The sequence below is a fragment of the Anser brachyrhynchus genome (genome assembly GCF_964034855.1).
Source record: "Anser brachyrhynchus genome assembly, chromosome: 13".
In the NCBI taxonomy this organism is placed as follows: domain Eukaryota; kingdom Metazoa; phylum Chordata; class Aves; order Anseriformes; family Anatidae; genus Anser; species Anser brachyrhynchus.
In genome coordinates, this window is record NC_137708.1 from 6574585 (window position 1) to 6595664 (window position 21080).

The following is a 21080-nucleotide window of genomic DNA, read 5'->3' on the forward strand; positions in this document are numbered from 1 at the left end:
TCCATTATTTGAGTTAATGTAATGTTTCTGAGAGATGCTAGAGAGACGGCGATGTAGCTTGAAGTCCATTATCTATCCCACAGCCAATAAAACTGAATTAAAGTTGTAATTTGCCTTGGTCATGACATGACCTTGATTTGTGTTAGTCAGTATATTCATGAATGTGATTCTGAAATACTCTTCCTTCCTGAAGAAGGCATGACGTGTAATTTCTGAGATTCACCCGCCCTAGGTGGGACAGGAGGGGTGACGGTGGGAAGTTGCCTGCAAGCTGCCTTCGCTGTCCCTGCATTTCAGACCAGTGCAGGGGGACCTGTGTAGCCCCTGGGTGACTCAGAGCAACTTCACAGCCATCAAGAGACAGAAGAAATGCCATGGAGCAGTGGCATTGGGGCTAACTTAGGTGGTAATTCTTGTACTTGTGCTTAGCACACAGTAGCTACTTGAAGGAAGCAAGAACTGGCAAAGGTTTTCAGTCACTGAAGGCTTTTGTAAGATCCAAATGAGTGAACTACAGAAGAACTGAATGATGCAGGAAGTGTTAAAAAATGTGCAAAGAGTTTCCTGCCAGACACCTTTAATCATAGCATACTTTTCTCACCAAAACTGTTTTTATACAGTCTCTAACACTGTGGGTCGTGAGCCTGACTGGGTATTTCTGTGGACAGACATCACAGCTCCACACGGCATAGAAGACAGAACATGATTAACCTTGAAATAGAATCTTAAAAACAGGATTTCTGGAAAAAAAAAAAATGTTTTGTTCTGTCCAGGTAGTGGCAGTTCGCAAAAGAAGATGATCACTGCTGTCTGGAACTGGTCTGCTGTGGACGAATTGAAGAGGCAAGTGAATGCAGTATTTTATGCCGGCTTTGGATGGGTTTTCTACCTGGACTTCTTTGTGTCTGACTTCCATGTCTGCCCATACATCCGTTTGGAGAACAGCTTACAGCAGCAGAGCAGCCAGGAAGCAGGTGAAGGATCAATGTCTACTGAGCTCTTTTAGCTTTCTTTCTAAAACTCACAGGGAGGCAAAGGGGGAGGTAATGTGGGATCAAAAGCAATAATGGAGAAGCATTTGCAGGGGGGGAATTTTTTTAGGTGGATTGTTTGGTTACACAGATTTCTTTCTCTTTTTTTTCCCTAACATCCAGCTGCTGAATTGAAATCTAAATGTACTTGGTCAGTGCAGAGCATTGCAAATGTACAGCCCTGATCTAAGTGACACCAGATGTCCCAGACATTTCTTGCCTTGTCTTTTCTCACCCTATGCAGAGCAAGAATACTTCCCACAAATGAGTGCATCCTTGCCAGCGTTTAACACACAGGCACTTTCAAACCACTTTATGGATTTAAGAATCCAGCATCCAAAAGCTTTAAGACACCATTGCTTGAGAAGGTGAATTTTAGAGGGAAAAAGCTGAGCTCTTTCTCTCTCATTGAGTGTTTTTGTTTGTTTGTTTTTAGTTGTTATTGTTGTTTGTTTTTAATTTTGTTTTGTTTTGTTTTTTCCAACTGTGCCAATGGCTTCTTTGGTTGTTAGATCAGTCTTTGGGGGAATTCTTGGCTGTGGTGCCGGAGGGAACCACACCCGAGCCTTTAGAAATCCCCCTTCCCAAGCCTTTCCCACTAAACTTTGAAACTTGCCTTTTAAAACCAAAATCTTTATAACCTGTAGGTGGACTGGGGAGGCAATAAGGGGGCAAAGAAATGCTGTTCTGAAATATGTCTGCTTTGAAGTAGCCATAGAGGTAATTGGATGGATAACTGTCTTTCAGTTCAGGATCTTTCGTTGATGAGGCTGAATATAATATAAGCAAGCAGCATACTTGGGTTTGCTGATAGCTGCCAGTATTCTCTTGGTGCATAGAAAGGACAGGAATTTTTCTTTTCATACATCATTTACAAGTAACTGCAATGACTCCGCAAAGTCAGTATAACTACATAACACAAAGCAGAAAAACGTACAAAGGAAAAAAAGGACAGTCTGTTGCTGTTTTTTAAGTAGAGGTTCTGTGTAGGCAGAGTTCAGTTGCACTGGGATGGAATCAAAGGGGCAATACAGAGAAATTTTTTTCACTTTTAAATTTTAATGCCTGGCTTTTGTGTCAATTATCAGTGCTCTTTATTTACTGAACAGTGTCTTATATGAAAATGGCAAGGTAGTTTGATATTTACTAATGAAAAGCCCATTTCTAAAGCTGTGGTACTGAATTCCCAGCAGTTTTCACAGGAACCATTTGCCAGAACTTGAAAGAAAATTGCTCTTGAGCAAACAGCCATTCAGTACAGACCTGTGTTTTCTATGACCAGGGGAGAGGAAATTTTCACTGAGAGGTGAAAATCAGTGAAGCACAGCTTCGGACCTTTTGTGTGCAGTCTAAGCACCATAGCTTTCTTCTTACACTCCCTTCTCACATTCAAGAGCCATATTTTCCTCTAGCAGTCAGCCTAAACACTTTCATTCAGAAATTATTTTCAGATCAGGCTGAAAGTCACTTTTCCCACCCATCCTCATTATTTATTTGCTGGAGTGATGACATCTCCAGCCAGTTATGGAGTAAAACTGTAGTTTCTCCTTCCAAATGAGACTACATTCATAAGCACAATTTCCTGCTATGTGGAAGGGCTCCTGCCCCTCTCCCAAACATCCCTATTATCCCCTCTGACTATAGCTTTCCAGGTAGACAAGAAGACAGATGAGATATTCTCATGTCTTTCCTAAAGTGCCCTGAACTTGATTTAGAAACAAACGCTTCATGATTGAGAGAGATCCGTGAGCAGAGCTTTGTCCCCACAGCTGAGGCAATGGGCCAAGCAGATATGCAGAGTTTCGTAAAGGATCAGTCACAGAGGCTGAGCAAGGGAGAGATAAGAGGTATCATGTAGGAGAGAGAATAAAAGGAGAATGAGGCTGGCAAAACTACATGCAACAGAGCGGAGAAGGGTTTAGAAAAAATCCTTTGTGCTTGTTAAGATTTTTGTAAATCCCAGTCTGCTTGAACATGGACTCGTCCTTCAGAGAGCAAAAGGGCTGGTGGAGGAAGAAGTGGTTAGAAAATTATCTTCTTATATTAACTCCCCGCATAGAAAGAAATTTACTTGTAAAGGTATGTTTTTTAAGGTCTTCTTACAGGTCTTATCAACTACAGCTCTGTCTACAAGACTGTGGAAAATGCAATTTTTTGGGTGGTTGTTTGTTTTATACAAACCATGCTTTGGTTTGTTTTAACTCTACCTCTGAGGTTCCTTGTCAAGTGCCAACAAAGAGTTTTAAAAGCATTTGTCCGTCTTTCACCAGCATGATGGACCCGGTTTCTATTCTGTTGTCCTCCAGGTACTCCTGTGTTATAAAAGCTGGATCTCTTTTAAGAAAGTGTTGTTTTCCTTTTCTTTATGCATCTGAATGAGACGGAGCTCTGTCACCCCGTGCCACAGATCCCAAGTGGGCGACTCCTCCCCTTCCTACCTCTGCCCCTGGATATCTCTCCTATTTCACTACTACATTGTCACAGAAATACTAATTGAGATTTTGTGTGCTGTTCACATGCCAGCCTATTAAGTAACTGATATCAATGACCATTATAAAAATCAGTCTAGCTCTGGCAGTCAAGTGGTGCTAAGCTGCCTGTGGTGGGCTGAATTTTCTGTTCTGAAAATCTGAAAAACTTAAGGCTCTCTTTCTTAAAACCTTAACATTACACATCACTAATCTTGGAACAAGCTGCTCAGGCAACCTTGTCACTGTGGTTTTCCAGATTTTCTGATTTCATCTTAGTTAAAGCTTTATTTCTACAGCCCATCACTTTAAGCCATCAGTATGTAGTATATCTAAGCTTCCTGCATATCAAAAAGGATATGCAGAGAGATAAATTGCCAAGGAAAGATGTGTTCAAGGGGCAGACTTTAAAAGGCAGTTAGATGGTAGAGGGGCACACTGAGAGAAAAAATGATCAGAGGAATTACAAACCGACACAAGTTTTGGAATTCTCAGTCTTTAAAATCTGCCCCAAGCTCCTTAATTATGGAACAGGTCCACAAGGAAAACTATGACCTATTTCCCTTTGTCCAACTCTTTCTGGTTGGAAGGATTTATTAAGCCAATGTCAATATTCTTCCCATCAATTTTGGAATGTCTGACTCTTTGTTGAAACAAGCTATTAGCAGCAATAAAAAGACACAGGACTAGAATAATTTGTCTAGAGTTCTCTTGTGTGAAATATTCGCTATAGTGTGAAGATGCCAGTAAGTAATATTATACTCACGGCTTACTTTGGCTCACAGGTGGCAGCAAAATCAATTAACAACTTTTATCCATAGGAATTTATTGACTTCCACCCATTTTAGAAAGAAATGTGACTCTCGGTCGGTAAAGTTACAAAATGCTTGTCACATGCTGTGCAGTTCTGTGATGTGCTGCAGGACATTCCTTTCTGTACCAGCAAGCCTGGCTCTGTGGCAGTGTGCTTCATCTGCAGAAGCTCCACCAGTACTGAAATATCGTCATTACTCGTGTGAGACGCTGATCTGTGTTCTCTGTTGAAACTTCTCAAACTACTGGTTGGCAATACTACTTACCTCTAATTACTTTCTCACAAAACCCGAGTCAGCAAAATTTGCAATGACTTGTGTGAATCTCATAATACCACGAACAGTGGGAAAGTGTGTTTTTGCAGATAAGGCACCCCACACTACTCATTTAACTCAGTATGATCCCCACACTATGAACCTGGCACCATACCAGAAGAGGATGTGGGAGAAAGAGGCCAAGCTATTACTACAAGTAGATCAGTGTACATAAATTTAGGCAATCATTTAATGGGAGCTCAGCTAAACAAGCTGTCCCTCACCTTTTGTTCCTTTATAGATGTTTATGTTACTAATTAAGCTGTGGGTTTAGGTCTGCAAAGTAATGAGGCATTTCCACCTGCTGATGTCAAAATATCTGACTGTTTGCTGATACTTTAAAAGCAGGTTGGAGAACTGGCTGTGGTAATTGACTGGTTGCCTGCAAAAGTTATTTCAGGGTGAATGCTGAAGATGTTGGACAGGCCTAGAAATGTAGAAAGAAATGTTGATTTTTCCAGAGTTTGCTGGTTCGAGAGGTTGCTTAGCATCTGGTCATGTTTCTCACTCTAGGTGTAGTATGTACTAAGCCTACATCTGGGTTTTCATAAGGGAGCAGATTGTGTGTGTCTGTCCTGTATAGTTAATTAAAATAACTTGAATACATATCTCAGTGTTCCTACTGGGTCTTATGGTATTTAGTTAACTGGTTTTCATTTTGTTGAAGGTAGACTGGGATGGGTTTGTGTTTAAGCTTCTGTAGTGGACAAAGTTATAATTGAATATATAATTACTGTTGTATTTAGGAAATTGTTTGAACCCCGTGGCTGTGAAAAGCTGAAATCTAACATGCTCTGGTATTTCTCTATAATGAGATACCCATATCTGAGTGTTTTGAATAGCTGAAACTGTATTTGGAGCTACACCTTTTGATTCTGGACTACACTTGAGAGGGAGACTTCTGAGGAACACACCAGATTTACTGAAAAAGAATAACATTATTACACGTTGCTCTTCCCTTCTCCATTCCTTCAGACTTTGACCCTGAAACAAAGCCATCTTTACAGTGCTATTAGATCACCCAGCTATTCATGATGAGCTGTAAAAACCTAGCTGCTGAGTACTTGCAATGAAGTTTTCCAAGGGTAAGACCATTAACCTAGATCTGCTGGCCAATTTCCAGTCTTCGTGTTTAACTTCTTATCTGAGTTCCTCTGGTAGTTTCAGTTATCATGATCTTCACCCTCTCATCTCTGCAGCTACCATGCGGCATTTTCTTGCTTACTTCAGCACAATTTGCAGATTACCCAGCTCTAGTTTTACTTCAGCAATGAACCGTGCATTTTGCAAAAACACATTGCTGCTAAAAGATGCTCATGTTATCTTAAGCATATGTTAGGTAAAAATCTGGATCAACATATAAGAATGAAACACTGTATTTCCGTTTGTGAAAAGATAACATAGCTTTTTGCTAACTACTAAATCCAGTCAGGAGCTACAGTATCAAACTATCTGAAATGAATAGGCCATTAACAAAGAAGCACATTATTAAAGCACTGTGTAATAAAAAGGATTACATGTCCTTGTGTAAGAAGGAATTCAGCAATAGGATAAAATGGCCTCTACCTAGTGTTAAAAAGTAGATAAAATATCATGGCAAAAATAGGGGTGATGTGATAAAAAGGTGGCTACTCAATGACTTAATGTGTAAAAGGAAGTAATGAGAGTGCAGAAATCAATATCATAATATGGATAGGTTAGCATGGGTTCAAGGAATAGGTGATGTAGCTTTTCATCAGTAGATGACCTGGTTCAAATCCAGATTACAAAGTAAATTCTGCCTTGACATAAATCACATATTTAACCACATCGACTTCAGTTACTAGAATTTGTCCCTGCCTTTCTGATGACTTAAATTCATTATTGCACATAAGTGAAAAATTGAGAATGAACAATCTTCAAATTTTTATAGTCACAAGCAGATTGCAGACTTCCTACATATTTTTCATATCCCCTATCCAAAGAGCTGGTTCTCAGATGGAGGGAACTATTTTTCAGTTGTTAGCTTTTACAGTCTGATATCTGCTTCGTGGCTCATGAAAAGTGAATATAAACCTACTGGGTAGCTATACAGACTGTAAGTTTGCCTGAACTTTTTTGAAAGCTCTTGAAACTTTGAGCTACTTTAAGGGAGAGACTGTCTGCATCAGAAATCTCTACAGCAATTTTGCTAAAATTTCTTGTCTCTCTCTCATCACTAGGATTTTAGGTTGTGCCTAGAACAGAAGTTTGAATTTTCATTAAAGATGGCAAAAAGCAATACCAAAAAGTTGCTTTTACTATTGATTCAGACTAAAGCTGAGTGTTCACAAGGAATTACGTTATTAAAAAGTTGTTCTGAGTACGGATGTATTGAAACACAGGACTGAATTTCAGGATCTAAGAGGGAAGAACAAAGAACTGGAGGGAATGAAGAAAAGTAAAATGTATTACATCCATGATTGTAGCCAAGTTCCACAAAACCAGTATAAATAGCTTAAATTGTAATGTATTGTTAGTCTATCAGCCAGCTACTTAGAACATTGAAACTGAGGCATCTTCTCATCCTTTATAAACTCTTCACCTTAAAGATCTGTGAAGAAAAGTTTTGCATTGCTGATGTCTGGTAGACAGTTAGAAAAGACAGGCTGAATTTAGTTTAGCCTTAAAATGACTTTAAAAACTGATCTAATTACTGCATTTTTGCAAAATAATGCATTCTTTTACCTTGTAAAAATGGGCTGCAGCAAAGCTGCCACACAAGCATGATGCAGTATTTCAATCAGCCACCTCTGGGTGACTGAGAATCACTAGTTAGGGGGTTTCTCAGGTAAATATAAAGATACCTGTTTTCTTTCTTTGAACCAAGAGCTGTCAGAAAGTTTACTTCCTTGGGAATTTCTTTATTTACATAAGCAATAGTTTTCTTTAAAAAAATATGTATATATTCAGTCATGGCTTTCAAAAAATACAAGATCTTGTTAATTTTGACTGCTAAAGGGAATGCTAGATGTTTATATATCAGATCCAAGCTGGTTTTAAATGAATACAGCCCCATCAATTATCATGGGGCTGCATGGAGTGACATACACCATGTGATAATCACACCCACACTTTTGCAAGGAAGATTGGTTCGGGTATTTTTATTCTTTTGTTGTTGAGAAATTCTCATCTGAGGAAAACAAGAAACTATAGTTCCTTGGTGTTGACACTGCTGCGACCTCATTGATTGAATGAAGGTTGCTACGGTCTAACTGCAGAATCTGCTCAGTGATGTATACAGTGTCACCACTGAAAGCCCATCATCTGCCAAGTACCGCACAGTGATAACTGGGAGCCTGCATTTTCCCTCGTGCCTCCCACCTGCACATTATGCCATATGGTAACTGTTGCAATGGCTGACCTTTAGTGGCTACGAGTGTGTCTTCAAACTACCCTCATTTATTAAATCACTCTTTTTTTTCAGCTCAGCTTCAGGACTTGCACACCAAACTTAATAGGATCATTTACTACTGTGGATTTCTTCCTAGAAGAATTGACTGGCTTGTCCTTTGAAATCTGCTAAAAAATGACTACAGGCAGGCTGCCGTTTCCTCTCCTAGGGAAGCGAGGCCTCCCCAAGGCACCCGCCGCACCAAAACAGTGGGATTAGAGCTGCCTACAGGCAGAGCAGGCAGCACAGAATGCTCCCTGTGGCTGGGATCCTGCTGGACAGAGTTTGGTGGCTGCGGCCATACTGGAGAAGTGTCTCAGCACATGGAAACTGATCTGATTTGTCTCCATAAATTTCCATACATTTTTGCATACGGCTGTGAGTGTGGCTCAGACCTGTAACCGAAGGTCCTGGTGACTCGGAAAGAGGTGAGGACTGTGGGCAGGGTTATTCATGCGTTGCCTGTCCACCAGGGATGGGGACAATATCAATATCACACTAATGACAAGGCTGTGAGTGCTCCGTGAGACAAGAGGTGATTCAGCTAACCACAACAAAACAGTTTTATGTAGAAAGTGTTAGCCTGTTGAATTGGGGGAAAATGTGTCACAGTAATATAAAGCCACAGCTGCTGTGGCAATTTACCAAGGAAGTCAAAAACAGCATCTTAGGTAAATGGCTGGGGGCTAGCATGGGGGAAGTCTATTAGTATGCTGTTGTCCCAGGGCAGGAGAAGAGCTTAATGTGTGCTCAGTCTGCTTCTGGATATCGGGTGAAAGAGCCAGTCGTGTGCTAGGCAAGGATGGGTGGGTGGGAGGGGAGTGGAAGGGAAGGAGAAGTTTGTTTGCTTCAGTGTCTTCAATGAGAATACAAATGTCTGTGAAGAGGAGGAATTAAAGTCTGCTTGCTCTAATACAGCTAATAGTCACTGGAAATTTTCTAGCTACCCTTTACCCTCCAGTATCTGAGTTTTGCCTTTATCAGTTTATTTAAATGCCAGTAAAATATAAAAGCAAAGCTTTAATTTCTTCTGGCCACATGGTGTCTAAAGCTTTCCTCGCAGGTTCTCTGTGCTCACTGTAATTGGCAGAGATGCCATCCTTCGTATCCTGGATTGGAGATAGTAAGATGAACCTGAACTGACATGAGAGAGTGTATCCGCAATGAAAAAGTCCTGGATCCCTGGGTTTAAGTTGTCAAAACTCCAAAACTCCTTCAGGGATCTAAACAGCACTGCTTTGCTAATACATATGTACACTAGGGTGTTCCTCCTCAATTTTATGTGGGGTTTCCACTTTTATCCAGTGACATGCGAATACTATATATAATTCTCTTTTATTCTTCTTTTGTACTGAATACACGAAACAGGTAAAATAGTATGAACAAAAGTAATCATCTAGTCATTTTACTGCATCATATGCAAAAGCCAGCTGATATATTCTAAGATGCAGAACAAAAGAAAGGAGGAGGAGAAAGATCGTTTCTAAAACTCTGATTTCTCCAATGATCTGCCAACGTTTTTTTTCTTAAAGGAAGTTTGATATCAGTGCCTGTCATGTCCACTACGTTTTGCCAGTGGAAAGGGCGGTACTGATCCTTTGATTTGAAATTAAATAGATATATAAGGCTTCAGTTTTAAAATAACAAGGTTTTTCACTGGTAAAGAAATCTTGTTTCCTCTGTTCCTGCTCTCTGACAGTTGGTTGGCAGAGAAGGGAGGAATAATAAGTTTTAATTATATCTCCCCAAACAAGCAGATTTGAAAGCAATGCAGGGATTACATGAGAATAAAATCCCTTCAAGCATTAACTGTCGCTGGTAAAAGGATGTTAGATATAATCCTATAAGGTTAGATGTCCAGACATCCTGGTTTAACCAGGACAGTCTAATTTTTAATTTAACGTTCTGTCATCCTGATTATTTTCTTCAGGAGGCTCATGTGTCATGTTTGCCTTTGTGCCATATTCAAGAGTGGCACAATCATGAAAATAACACTTTAAATCATCATGCAGCTTTTCTCCTCCAATTTCATCAACCAGCATCATATGTCAAAATGCATTGAACATCACAAGCCAGGAGAATAGGAATTGTATTATCTTGTGCATTAAAAAGGAATAGATAAGCAACGGAACAAAGGAAAAATAATAAAGAGGAATGGGGAAAAAAGCCCATACCTACATGCCTTTTTTCCTTTATGAGGAAAGATGCCCGTGACAATACACAATACACTTGTCACTTGCTTGTTATGTAGAGCTCGAACTAAACCAGTTCCAAAAAGCTTCAGGTGCTGTCCCCTTCAGACACTTCGTGGTTGGCAGGAAAATAGTAAGCAAATGCCAGTGGAATAGTTAAGAGGATAGAAAGTGTTTTTTTTTTATTCCACCCATGAGCTTTCAAACTCCCTCAGACAACAGATGGGTGATCCAAATTGGGTCTAATAAAGCAAGGATAGATATTTTTTTCTGAGGCTAGGAGAAGTTTGGTCAGACTTAACAGAGTGTTTATTGTGCTCTTGCAATTTTTGGGTTTAGGCTAGAAGCAGAAAAATCTGCAGAAATACAGTGCAGTTTCCAGCTGAAACCAGGGCAGTATTGTGAATCACATGAGAGAAGTGGATCCTTTGTGATTTCTAGGCAGAATAGGTTCAGAAAAGCATCTGAACTCCTCCAGGATTTTCTGATCATCCAAGCCTAAGGCTTTGCTTTTCTCATCCCTCCATCCACTCTCAGAGTCTCATTGTGAGAGTCACCGAGTGCTCCCTTTCTCCGGCTTCACTGTCAGGCAAGAACATTCATTACCTCTGAGAAGATGCCAGCACTTTGTAGGATGGGATCTTAAAAAAAAAACATGGTCAAAAGGTAACGCACGAGGTTTTAATAAGCATCTGACTAAACCAGCTGGTTGTTTTCTTTTCAAGACAGATTTTCTTTTATAAAGCATTTAAGTCTCTTGAATGTATTGCTCTTACGCCCACATGCTCATCATCACTTCGCTTAAGTCAGGACTTACGTCTGTGATTCTTTTAGAATTCACCAGGTGCTCAGAGGCTGTGGGCACAGAGCCTGCATCTCAGCCAGCCTCGAGGATTTCTTGAAGGTCTAACTACTATACAACTTACTCTCCCCTTAGGGTAGACAATAGTAAGTTTAATAGATGTCTCCTTGGATGAATAGGACATGTCATCCTTCGAGTTGGGCCAGACACTGTGCACCAGGGTCTGTTCGTTGTTACATCCAGGCTGCCTTGCAAATATGCAAGCACAGGATAATGTGCTGAAGTACAGTGAAGCATGTTAGTCATGCTGAGGGAAGGTCCTATGGGAGCTCTCTCAGTGAAAGAAAATACTTCTGCAAGAATTAAAGATGAGGTGTGAACAAAGTATTGCCACTCTGAGGAACTAAAAAAGCCCTTGCTTAAGTAAAGAACATTCCTGAGCTACTACTCCTAAGGAGTCAGTAGTCGGTGACACTTGAAAACTGTTTATCCTGAGGAGAGAGAGAGAGGACCAGCTACTTGTAGCAGAAGGGTAATGGTAAGATCCCTAGACTAAGATGGGTGGGACAGGAGCAGGGGATGGCCAGGCTACTTCCACCATGTCACGTGTTCTTGCAAATGCAATGGTAAAACATCCAGGGTGGAGCCACAGTATCTGTACTGTCCACCTCCAAACAGGTCATTAAATGGTACTGGGATCCATTAATCTCCGCTTTCCTCTCCTTTTTCCATATTCTGACAGGCTCATGATAGTTGGATCTTCCTGTCGATTTTTAACATTTTTATTTTATGTCAAAGCATGAGAGAAAAAAGCTTTCTGTTCTGTCCGAGCAGATGAACTCATGGATAAACGAGCAAAACCAGACCACTGAAATCTTAGTGTTCTGAAGTTTTATGGTAGCTGAAACAACGAGGGACAGCCTTCCCTTAGGGCAGGGTATGCTCCACCACCCACTACTAATTCTTTCATTCAAGGATATAACTCAAGATACCTTGGATCAGACCGTGAATTGAGATAAGCCTATTTAAATCTGGCATCAATCTTTCTTTCTGCTCCTGTATTAATTAGTGTCTTGTGAACTGTGTTTCTGCGGCTGGATAGTAGGCTGCTTTGGATCCGATTTATTTCACTGGATCAAGCAATTTAGTTCTCTTTGAAGTTTTCATTGTGATTTATATTTGGATGTGCCGCTATATAACTGAGAATTAAAAATGAGTATTTATGTCTTTTTATTATTGTTATGTCCATGTGATTAAATGCTTGTCTATAATAGTGGGTTGTAACCCAGGAAGTCTTTTCCAGTCCTGCAGTGAAGGCAGCAGGATTCTGGGCCATGCAATGTGACGTGGTTACAGAGCCCACAGCGGGGTGGCACAGGCAGAGGGGACAGATTTTTAAGGACAGCTTCAAGTGAGGTTCCCTGTCAGCTACTAAGGGCATTCAGTGCAGTAAGGACAGTGCTATCAGCCCTGCTGCTGGTGACCCAGCACAGTAGGCTACAGTTCGGCTATTTTATCAAAACAGATGCCTCTTCAGTATTCCCCTACTCCGTACCAACACTGAGGCAGAGTCCTGGAGCAGAGTCAATGAGGACAGTTTTGCAAACCTTTAACTATGAAAGGTGCTATGCAGAAAACCAAACATATCTCCCAGCCTCAGGCTGGACTCAGGCATGATATTTCGTATAACCACCAGCAGCTGTTCCTTTGCTGGCTGGGGCTCAATCTTCATTGAAGGTAATGGAGGGAGAAAGATTAAGTAATGCTGCAGGCTCAGCTGCGTTTATTTTTTCCCCCTGTGGCATCGCCACTTTGCCACTTGTTAAATGAATATCCTCTGCTGATTCCTTTCCCCTTCTGTGCAGTATGAAAGCAGGACAGACTTCGAATTTGCTCCTCACTCCAGAGCAAAAAAAAAACCAACTGTGTAACTTCTTTACAGCCAACAAATTTAGCAAGGCAGTTAGATAAGGCCACAAATTAGTCTGTTTTGTCAGTTTGCTGAATTTTGGGTTCTAGGAGCATTGCAGGTTTTTCACCTGCAAAAGAAAGGCAAGCTTCCCTACCTTAGCTCAGTGTAATCATCTCAAAGCTCTCTACTAGTACTTTCTAAAAATCACATCAGACCTGTGTGTATCCAGCATGTTAAGGAGAGCTTGGAGCACCAGGCAGTGAACCTTGGCTATAGCCAGGGCTAAATACCAATTAAACATGACTCTGAGTGTGCTGTATTTGAAGTGCTGAAGGAAAAGTTCTATGGGATGTATGGAACACTTGGGAATTCACCTAACCAGTCACATTCCCACATGTTACACACAACGAGAGCTTGGTACAACGTTTTTCATGACAAACCTTTGGCTAGAGTAATGAAAATGTTCTGGCAATAGCTAAAAGGAGCAGTGCTCTTTGGGTAGGACATTTTCTGGCTACTTTTTCAAGGTGAAGCTCTCTCTGAGCGTCTGTCCAGTGTAAGTCTGACTTAAGCCCGCACACACATATCATTATCCCTTAAATCTCCGAAACCCTCTGAAGTGAGCCTCCGCACCCTTTTTCTCATCTTAAAGAATCCTTTGAGATTCCTGCCCTGACTCTCATCCATCAGCATCCAAACAACCCAGGGAAGCTGTGACACTACTGAAATCAGTTGTTTCTTGCCTTTCCTGAGACAGCATTTTAATTCCATGTGTTTGTAGGCCTTCCAAAACATTTGTATTATAGACAAGATTAGCCACTTCTCTCTCTTCCCACTTGGGATGTTGTATCTTTTGTCACCAGGCTGCCACATATGCTCATATGGTACTTTTTTCCTTACCAATTTGTTTTACCCCAGGGTAAATCCTTTGACTGTATGGACTATTGTTGGTTTACCATGAAGAAGGGTAAATCAGATCTATAGATCATGAGTAATGTAGCATAAGGACTTTATCTTCTACTTACCTAGAGAATGTAGTGCTACTTAGGTGTTAAGAAATGACTACAACAAAAAAAATGCACTGATTCAGCAGGTGAAGTGTCCTCAGGAAGAGAATTCCTTTAGAGAGGCACAGAGGATTGAAAAGCACAGAGCATTGAGCCAAGCAAGATTTGGGATGAGTAACTGGTACTGTAGAAGGTCATGGCAGAAGCATAAAGAACATGCTGTGGAAAACAGTCGTTCTCTTCCATAAATAAAATAGTGTTGTGATCTTAAAGAAGCAGGACTTGGAAACAAGCAGACGATGTAAATAAGTAAGTAGCAAGGGGAATGTGAGAATATCAATCAAGAAATTAAGCCGACAGCATAAATAAGCAGGCAGCCATAGCCTGGGGGGTTGATGGAAGAACACGAAGTCGAGCAAAGATGTCAGTGGAATAGTCAAGAGGAAACAGAATCTGTGCTATGAAGATAAATGGTGCAGTAGAAAGTCTGAAAAAGAGTTTCACCTTAAATATCAAATTCATGATAAGCAGGGCTGGACAACAACCAAATGAATACGAGTAAAGCATAGGTCACAGTTGAAGAGACAGTGTAGGATACTCACCACTGATAAAAAACTACATTAGCCTCAGAGTGATTTCGTATTTAAGTCACTAGTTTTATATCTCTGGAATTTTTTAAATACCACATACTATATAGACTGTAAATGTGCCTAGGGAGGAATGCATTATGGATATAAAACTGTCAGTTATTCTTTACATTTCTAAAATCTTTTACTTTCAGAACCCAAAAATGAACTGCCTTTTTGAAGCAGGCAGCTCTAGTTTTTGTTTTGTTTTTAAAGATGTATCATTAGCAAATGCTTTTCTTTTGCAACTAATCATCCTTATGGGATGTATTTGAATATTTAAAAAGGGGGAGGGGGGATGTCAGAACATGTGCGTAGTGAACTTGGTTTTGTCATTTGATATATATTCTTCTGATAAAATAAAACTTTCTTTTTTTTGTCAAGCTTTCTAACTAGTTCTGTTTGGCCCAGTGAGCCCACCTTAATACTTTTTCATTAATAAAAGCTGCAGAATATATCACCAGTGACAAATTAGGAGGTGTTTGAAGAGGTGTTCTCTGTTCACAAGAAAGCATGTGTGTGAGAGGACATTTTGGTGCGAGAGTTATATATGCAGTCAAAGAAAAATAAAAGAAACCTTTTTCTCTTTCTAACAAAGAGAAGGTGGCATCTTCAAGAATAATGGAAAAAATTGCTGAGAATAACAAAATATAGGATACAGCAGGCTAGACTGGCAGAGTACTCCCATGGCCACTGAAAGCAGTGGACACGATTCAGAATTTATTCCAACCCTTTTATGTCACTTAAGTGAAGATTCAGGGGTGTTGGTGTGTTCGCAGGCCCCTCTGTCTTTCTCCAGAACTGGGCTTTGTTTTTTTCTCCTTCAGATCCATGAACCATTCACAGCTGCACTTGGATACTTTAAAGGATGGGAGAATTAAGTGATTTCTTTAGATTTTTCTCTTACAAAACATTGTTTTCCTGCATTTTCTTTTGGGAAAACCTTGATTAGGCCTACTTTGAGCCTACAAAATTTCATGACCTTTCTGGGCCAGGCCCTGGGGTTCTCTTGTTCAGAATACAAAGCTGGCTAATAGGTTGTGAGGGCATTCGTTGTATCTTTAGTTCTTGGAGAAGTTGTGTGTGTTGGAGGGTGGATGCCTTTAATCAGTGCTCTGGAGGCTCACTGCTCCAAGGCCAGCAATCTGCTTGCTCTGTTTACTACTTTGGGTTTTGATTTTTTTTTTTCCTGAAGAAAACAAAGTGAGATGATCACATTATGTGACAGTATTTGAGTCTTTCAAATCAGCTCCAGCATACTGGTTAAGGATCTTGTTATCTTTTTTTTTTTTTCCCCGTGGTCTTTCTCTCATCAACTTATTTGGCTTGGTTAGAAAATCTTCTATTCTTCTGCTTTGAATTTAGTTTCATTCTCCAGAGAGTGCTTCTTGGTGCTTTGAGGACTTTGTTTGCTAGCCTGTGCAATACAACTTTATATTTTTGGCTGCTTTGTGCAAACTGCATCCCAAAATACAGACACAAAACAAGGCAAGAGATAGAATATGACATAAATTACAGAAAACACTCGCTCAGAGATAACATTTGGAAGGAATATGTATAAGCAATCAATCACAAAGCTCAGGGGTAAGCTCTCTGGGACACAGCCTTTTCTATGTTCAGAGTTGTATTCACGTAACAGCAAAGCCCTTGCCCACAGTGGGATTTCTAAGCATTACTATAATACAAATAATAATAATAAAAAATAAGGTGTTTAATTCATTGCAATTCCAAACAAACTCTGCAGAGAATTCTGTAACAGCTGAAGATAAACAACTTAAAAGGAAAGGCACTGTATACTTGATAGTGCTTGTTCACAGCTGTGATAAAAGCTATTACCAATTTAAACTGACTTATCAAAGTGCATTATCAGGTCTATCAATAAGTAATTATTAAAGAAAAAACAGCACTATTTATTAATTAACAGCTATCACTTCTGCACAGAAGTCTTTGTTTGCTGAAGAGGCAGCCCTTGGGCCTGGCTGGCCAAGTCCTGTGATTCATCCTTTACAGATTTTAGATGCAATTTATTTGCTTTACCTGAGTGAAATTTTAAGGTCCAGGTTTGCAAGAGGATTTTTTTCAGTACCAATCTCAGCTTTTTCCTGTTTTCTGTTCTTTTCTACCACCATGTTAAGACTGAACATGCAGGGTCTCCTTGAACATGGCTTCCCGCTGTAGTGTTTGAACCAAGGAGCCTGAACAGAGATCTCTCCAGGCACTAGGACAGCCGAGGGAACAGGCTGTCTTGTATGCTTGCTGGGGCAGCTGCAAGCAGACATGCTTGTGGCTCGGGTTTGTGCAGGATGGAGTACTCAGGTCCTTGTTTTCTTCAGTCCAGTACTTTGGACTTTGTACTTTGTGTCAAGTCATTGGTTTTGTGAAGACATTAACAAGCATCTTTACACTTTGATTCAGCAAAATGATGCTCCCATGTATCTAGTCAAACAGAGATTTTTTTTTTATTATTTTAAATGAGCACTTTGTTAAGGGTCCTTTTCACTGTAGTCCAGTCACTGTAAAATATGAGCTTTTTTAATAAAAATACAGTCAATTCTCCTTCACTGTTACCAGCAAACAAAAATTGACTGTTTTTAATGTACATTTCAATTTACAGTGCTTTTGGAGGCCGTGAGGGAAATATATAGTCCTAACCGCTTAGCTGAAAGTCGTTGTTATGTCAATACAAAATCATTATAATAAAAAAACTCCTGTCGGCTCTGAACTTAAAAAATCTAGAAATAATTTGATACGTATTTTATACAAATCCATAGCTTACCTCAGTTTGAAATAGTATTATGGTTAGCTCCATCATCATTATTGCAGACTTATGATCATAATCATGTCACCCCTGCAGAAGAACTCTGAAAGGCTCCACAGCCCCTCAGTACTGGCGGGGCTGTTCCTGTGGGTAGCTGGAGAGCAGGGTAATGGATCTAGTTATGTATTGTGAACTAGCTAGGACTGGGGTGGAACAGTCAGTCTGTATGCCTGGACTTCCCACTACGATCTGAACATACTGACTCTTCTGACAAAGCAGAGGACTGTTAGAGCAACGTACGTTGGAAGGGACCTCTGAAAATCGCCCGATCAAATCCCCTGCTTAGGGTGGGATGGCTCAGTCAGGTTGCTCAGTGCCCTCTCTAGCCCATATTGGAGCATCTCTTAGAATAGATGTCACAGCCTCGTTGTTCCAATGCTGGATGGTGACTTTTTTTTTTTTTCCCCTAACATATGCTTAGAATTTCCCTTATTGCAGCTCTTGTTCACTTCCTCTCACCCTATCCTTTGTGCACCTCTAACAGTCCGGCTCTGCCTCTCTGCACCCTGCCATTAGGCAGCTGAAGGCAGCGGTGAGATCCTCTCACTCTTCTCTTTGTACGACCGACCACAGCCAGTGCCGTCAGGCCCAAAGGCCCCCTGCTTCAAGGGGCGGAGCGCTCATGCCCGTTTCTCTTGGAGGTTTCTGGCAGGGTGCCTAGCCCCAGGCAAGAGAGTTCAGCCATGTTTAGGAGATGATGTATGACAGGACAGAATGCAGTTTTCAAGCTGACTGGATCAGGTGATGGGAGAGGAGGGTGATTATGAGCTGCCAGTTAAAAATATAACAGGAGATTTCTAATATCTTTGAAAGGTGGGAAGATGGGTTTTACTTTCCGGTAAGGAAAGGCTGAAGCAGAAAGCTAAGAGAACAAAATCCCCTGTATTGCTGAGCTCCTGGTGAAGCAGAAAGCAGTTCTTTTAGTAATGAACTCCTCAAAGAGATTAAGGAATTTTGAAGGCAGCATCTCTCTAGATTCAGCTCCACAAGTGACAAATGCTTTTGCTATGAGCGCAAGCGTCTGACCTTTTCCTTCCCATATCTCCTGCAGCTGCAATGCTCAGCCTGCTCATTAACAGTGCTTAGGTATTAACCTCAGGGTAATCCAAGAGAAAAGCACAGAGGAAGCCTTATTCTTAAGTACTCTGTTCCAGGCTAAATGAGTGGAGCCGGTAACATGTTCTTCCACCCAGGAGACCCATGGTTTGGAAATGACCAGTATAATCCTTTCGAACACATTGATGTGGATCTACCAGCAACATTTTGGTTGACCCAGTAAAGTCTGTAAGACAGTGTGGATCTGTAGCTTCACATGTGGTATAACCAGAAAATAAAGGACATCTTCCCACCTCTTTTCTTCTTTGCCATGCCCAGACATATGCTTAAAACTTAAGAAGATTATAACATAGTGCAGAGAAAGGGTTTGAAGCAGAAGGTACTGGCAGGAGCCTGCTGATATCTCTGATGCTCTCTGACACTCCTGGACACTGGTTCCTCGCTGTGGCTGTTACAAGCATTCCTCTACTTACTACTTCTAAAATTCAGTAATTATGTTTTAATACAGACCTCCATATTTAATTGGCAACTTAGGAAGCCTAGATACAAACCTGGACACCAGCTGCTTTCTCTAGAGGCTGTGTCAAGGTGTGCCAGCACATCGATGAAGTGAGCCAGTAGCTGGCACACCACTGCACAGCCTCCAGACATACTGATATGACTTGCAAAAGCCTCTGGATGCTAGTTCCCATTCGTTTTACAAGGCTCTTCAATAAATGATCAAGTACTGTTCTGTACTCTCCAGTAATTTGATATTCATCTAAGGCAGTGATGTATATCATGAGCTACCAGTTACACTTTTTGCAGACACAAAGGCCAAAGAAACCAAAGGGCTGCTTGGACGTTTCTTCTACTCCCTTATTTAAATTTAAAAAAAAAAAAAAAAAAAAGTTTTCTCCTGTAGTTTTTGTACATTCTGCAACAACCTTCCACTGTGATTTTGCCAGCTTGCATAAGGCAAGGCGGGTTAGTCCAGGTTACTCAAATAGGTGGCTTCCAAGAAACAGCTGGGCCGAAGAATTGCCTCTGATTCCATAGGTGATGTTTTTCTCTGTTCTACTAAAGATGCAGTCTTTTAAACAAGATGGAAAGCAAGCTTCTGAGCACATACTGTCACTAGAGATCTGATTGCACTTTTGCAAGAGATCGTCCCAATAAATTCCCATTTAGGCGGCCTCCTGTGAAACATCATATGGGAGAAGAAATTCAAAAATATACATCAGGCTTTTTGTATTAACGTGTTTCTAATGCGTTCCTCCCCTGTTTGCATTTACATTTTTTTTTCCTCAGAGTTTCGTAGCAAGTGGAATAGAAGTAGTAGTGGCATTTTTGATCAAATATAACCAAGCAATAGTCAATCATTTAGCTCATTCATTTGTCATCCTATAGAGTGAATAAATAAAAAAATCATAAATGGTGATATGTTAAGCAAGCTGAGGTTGTTTTGAATTGCCAAAGTAACACAGATAAAATGATTTTGTACTTTCTGTAATGAATTTCCTCCCTTTCTCTCTGTAAATTCCCTTGTGGCTTCAAATGGAAAATGTGTTTTCTAATTCCTGTCAGATGAAGTTGTATAGTGCTAACACAACTGCTTCACATGTGCCGGATACATGTAAAGGAGTGCCTCCAAATAAACTCTTGGGGAGGTTGTTCTTTACGTCTCGGAGCTACATGTTAAAAGGGCTCAGGTCAAAATAACAAAAACCACATGTTAAATTTCTGAAGTCAACCTGAAGAAGACACAGGGTGCTCTGGCGCCTGTTAGAATTTACATTTCTAGTAATTCTGTAAAATCACCCAAGCAAGGGAAGCCAACACCAAGGCTCAAGGAAATGGTTCAGAAATGCTATGCTATCAGTGTGTTCCAGCTATACCTAATCCCTCTCATCATTTCTCACATGAACAGTCTCACTGACTTCAGCTGGACTTCTCCCAGGCCTGATTTCAGGAAGAGCATCTAAGTGTGCCTATCAAAGCACAGCCTCTTGCACCTTAATTTGCCACTCAGCACTTCTTCCTACATAGCTGCCTTGAACAGGTATGTCACTGTCCTTGATGCTGCTCTCTCCTCCCTGCCCCCCATGTAAAGTGCAACCTATAGTAAGAAGGAAAGAAGAAAGAGCCTCTTATGCTAGGAGTGGTTAGGAATAAAAGTTGCTGTAGAAATGCATGATGGAGATCATTATCACTTATCTCTAACTGCCAAACCTTCTCATCTGTCGATCCAGTTGAGCCTCTCAGTTGAACGTATCATTATTGCTCGCTGTCCATTTGAGATCAAACCAGTCCATCCGTCTAACTTCTCTGTCTACATTTTTTTGCCTGTGAAAGTAAAGCAAAATCATCCCTCTGCAGTGTATCACTGTCAATAAATTGCCTGCATTTTGCATTATCAAAAACAATCCTTTGACAGTTAGGGAAGATGATTATTGCTTAGCGCCTCTTTACTCACTACTATGCTCCTCCAAACTCAGCTGCATGCATTAAATTAAAAGGGGAAAAATAGCAACAATAAGAAGAGAGAAGACCTCATGTCATAAGAAGCTGAGTTGGAGGAGGTTCACTTCCTACAGGGAGTAATGTAGCAAAAGCCATTTAGCTGCTTGCCTACACTGTTAAACTCAGC

The 21080-nt window shown here is 40.6% G+C and overlaps 2 protein-coding genes across 3 annotated transcripts in view; one reads left to right on the top strand and one right to left on the bottom strand.

Annotated features, from left to right (window-relative positions):
• The window catches only part of LOC308177031 (uncharacterized protein), a 263641-nt gene that overhangs the window by 211576 nt on the left and 30985 nt on the right, over positions 1-21080 (top strand). For both annotated transcript variants that reach the window (XM_080553628.1, XM_080553627.1), the window contains exons 4-5: positions 774-974; positions 1276-1399. In XM_080553628.1, the coding sequence (XP_080409754.1) occupies positions 774-974; positions 1276-1399 (325 nt within the window). The remainder of the gene's footprint in view (positions 1-773; positions 975-1275; positions 1400-21080) is intronic.
• LOC308177032 (uncharacterized protein) overlaps positions 1-21080 on the bottom strand; it is a 136751-nt gene that overhangs the window by 11461 nt on the left and 104210 nt on the right. The gene's annotated exons all lie outside the window — the stretch shown is intronic.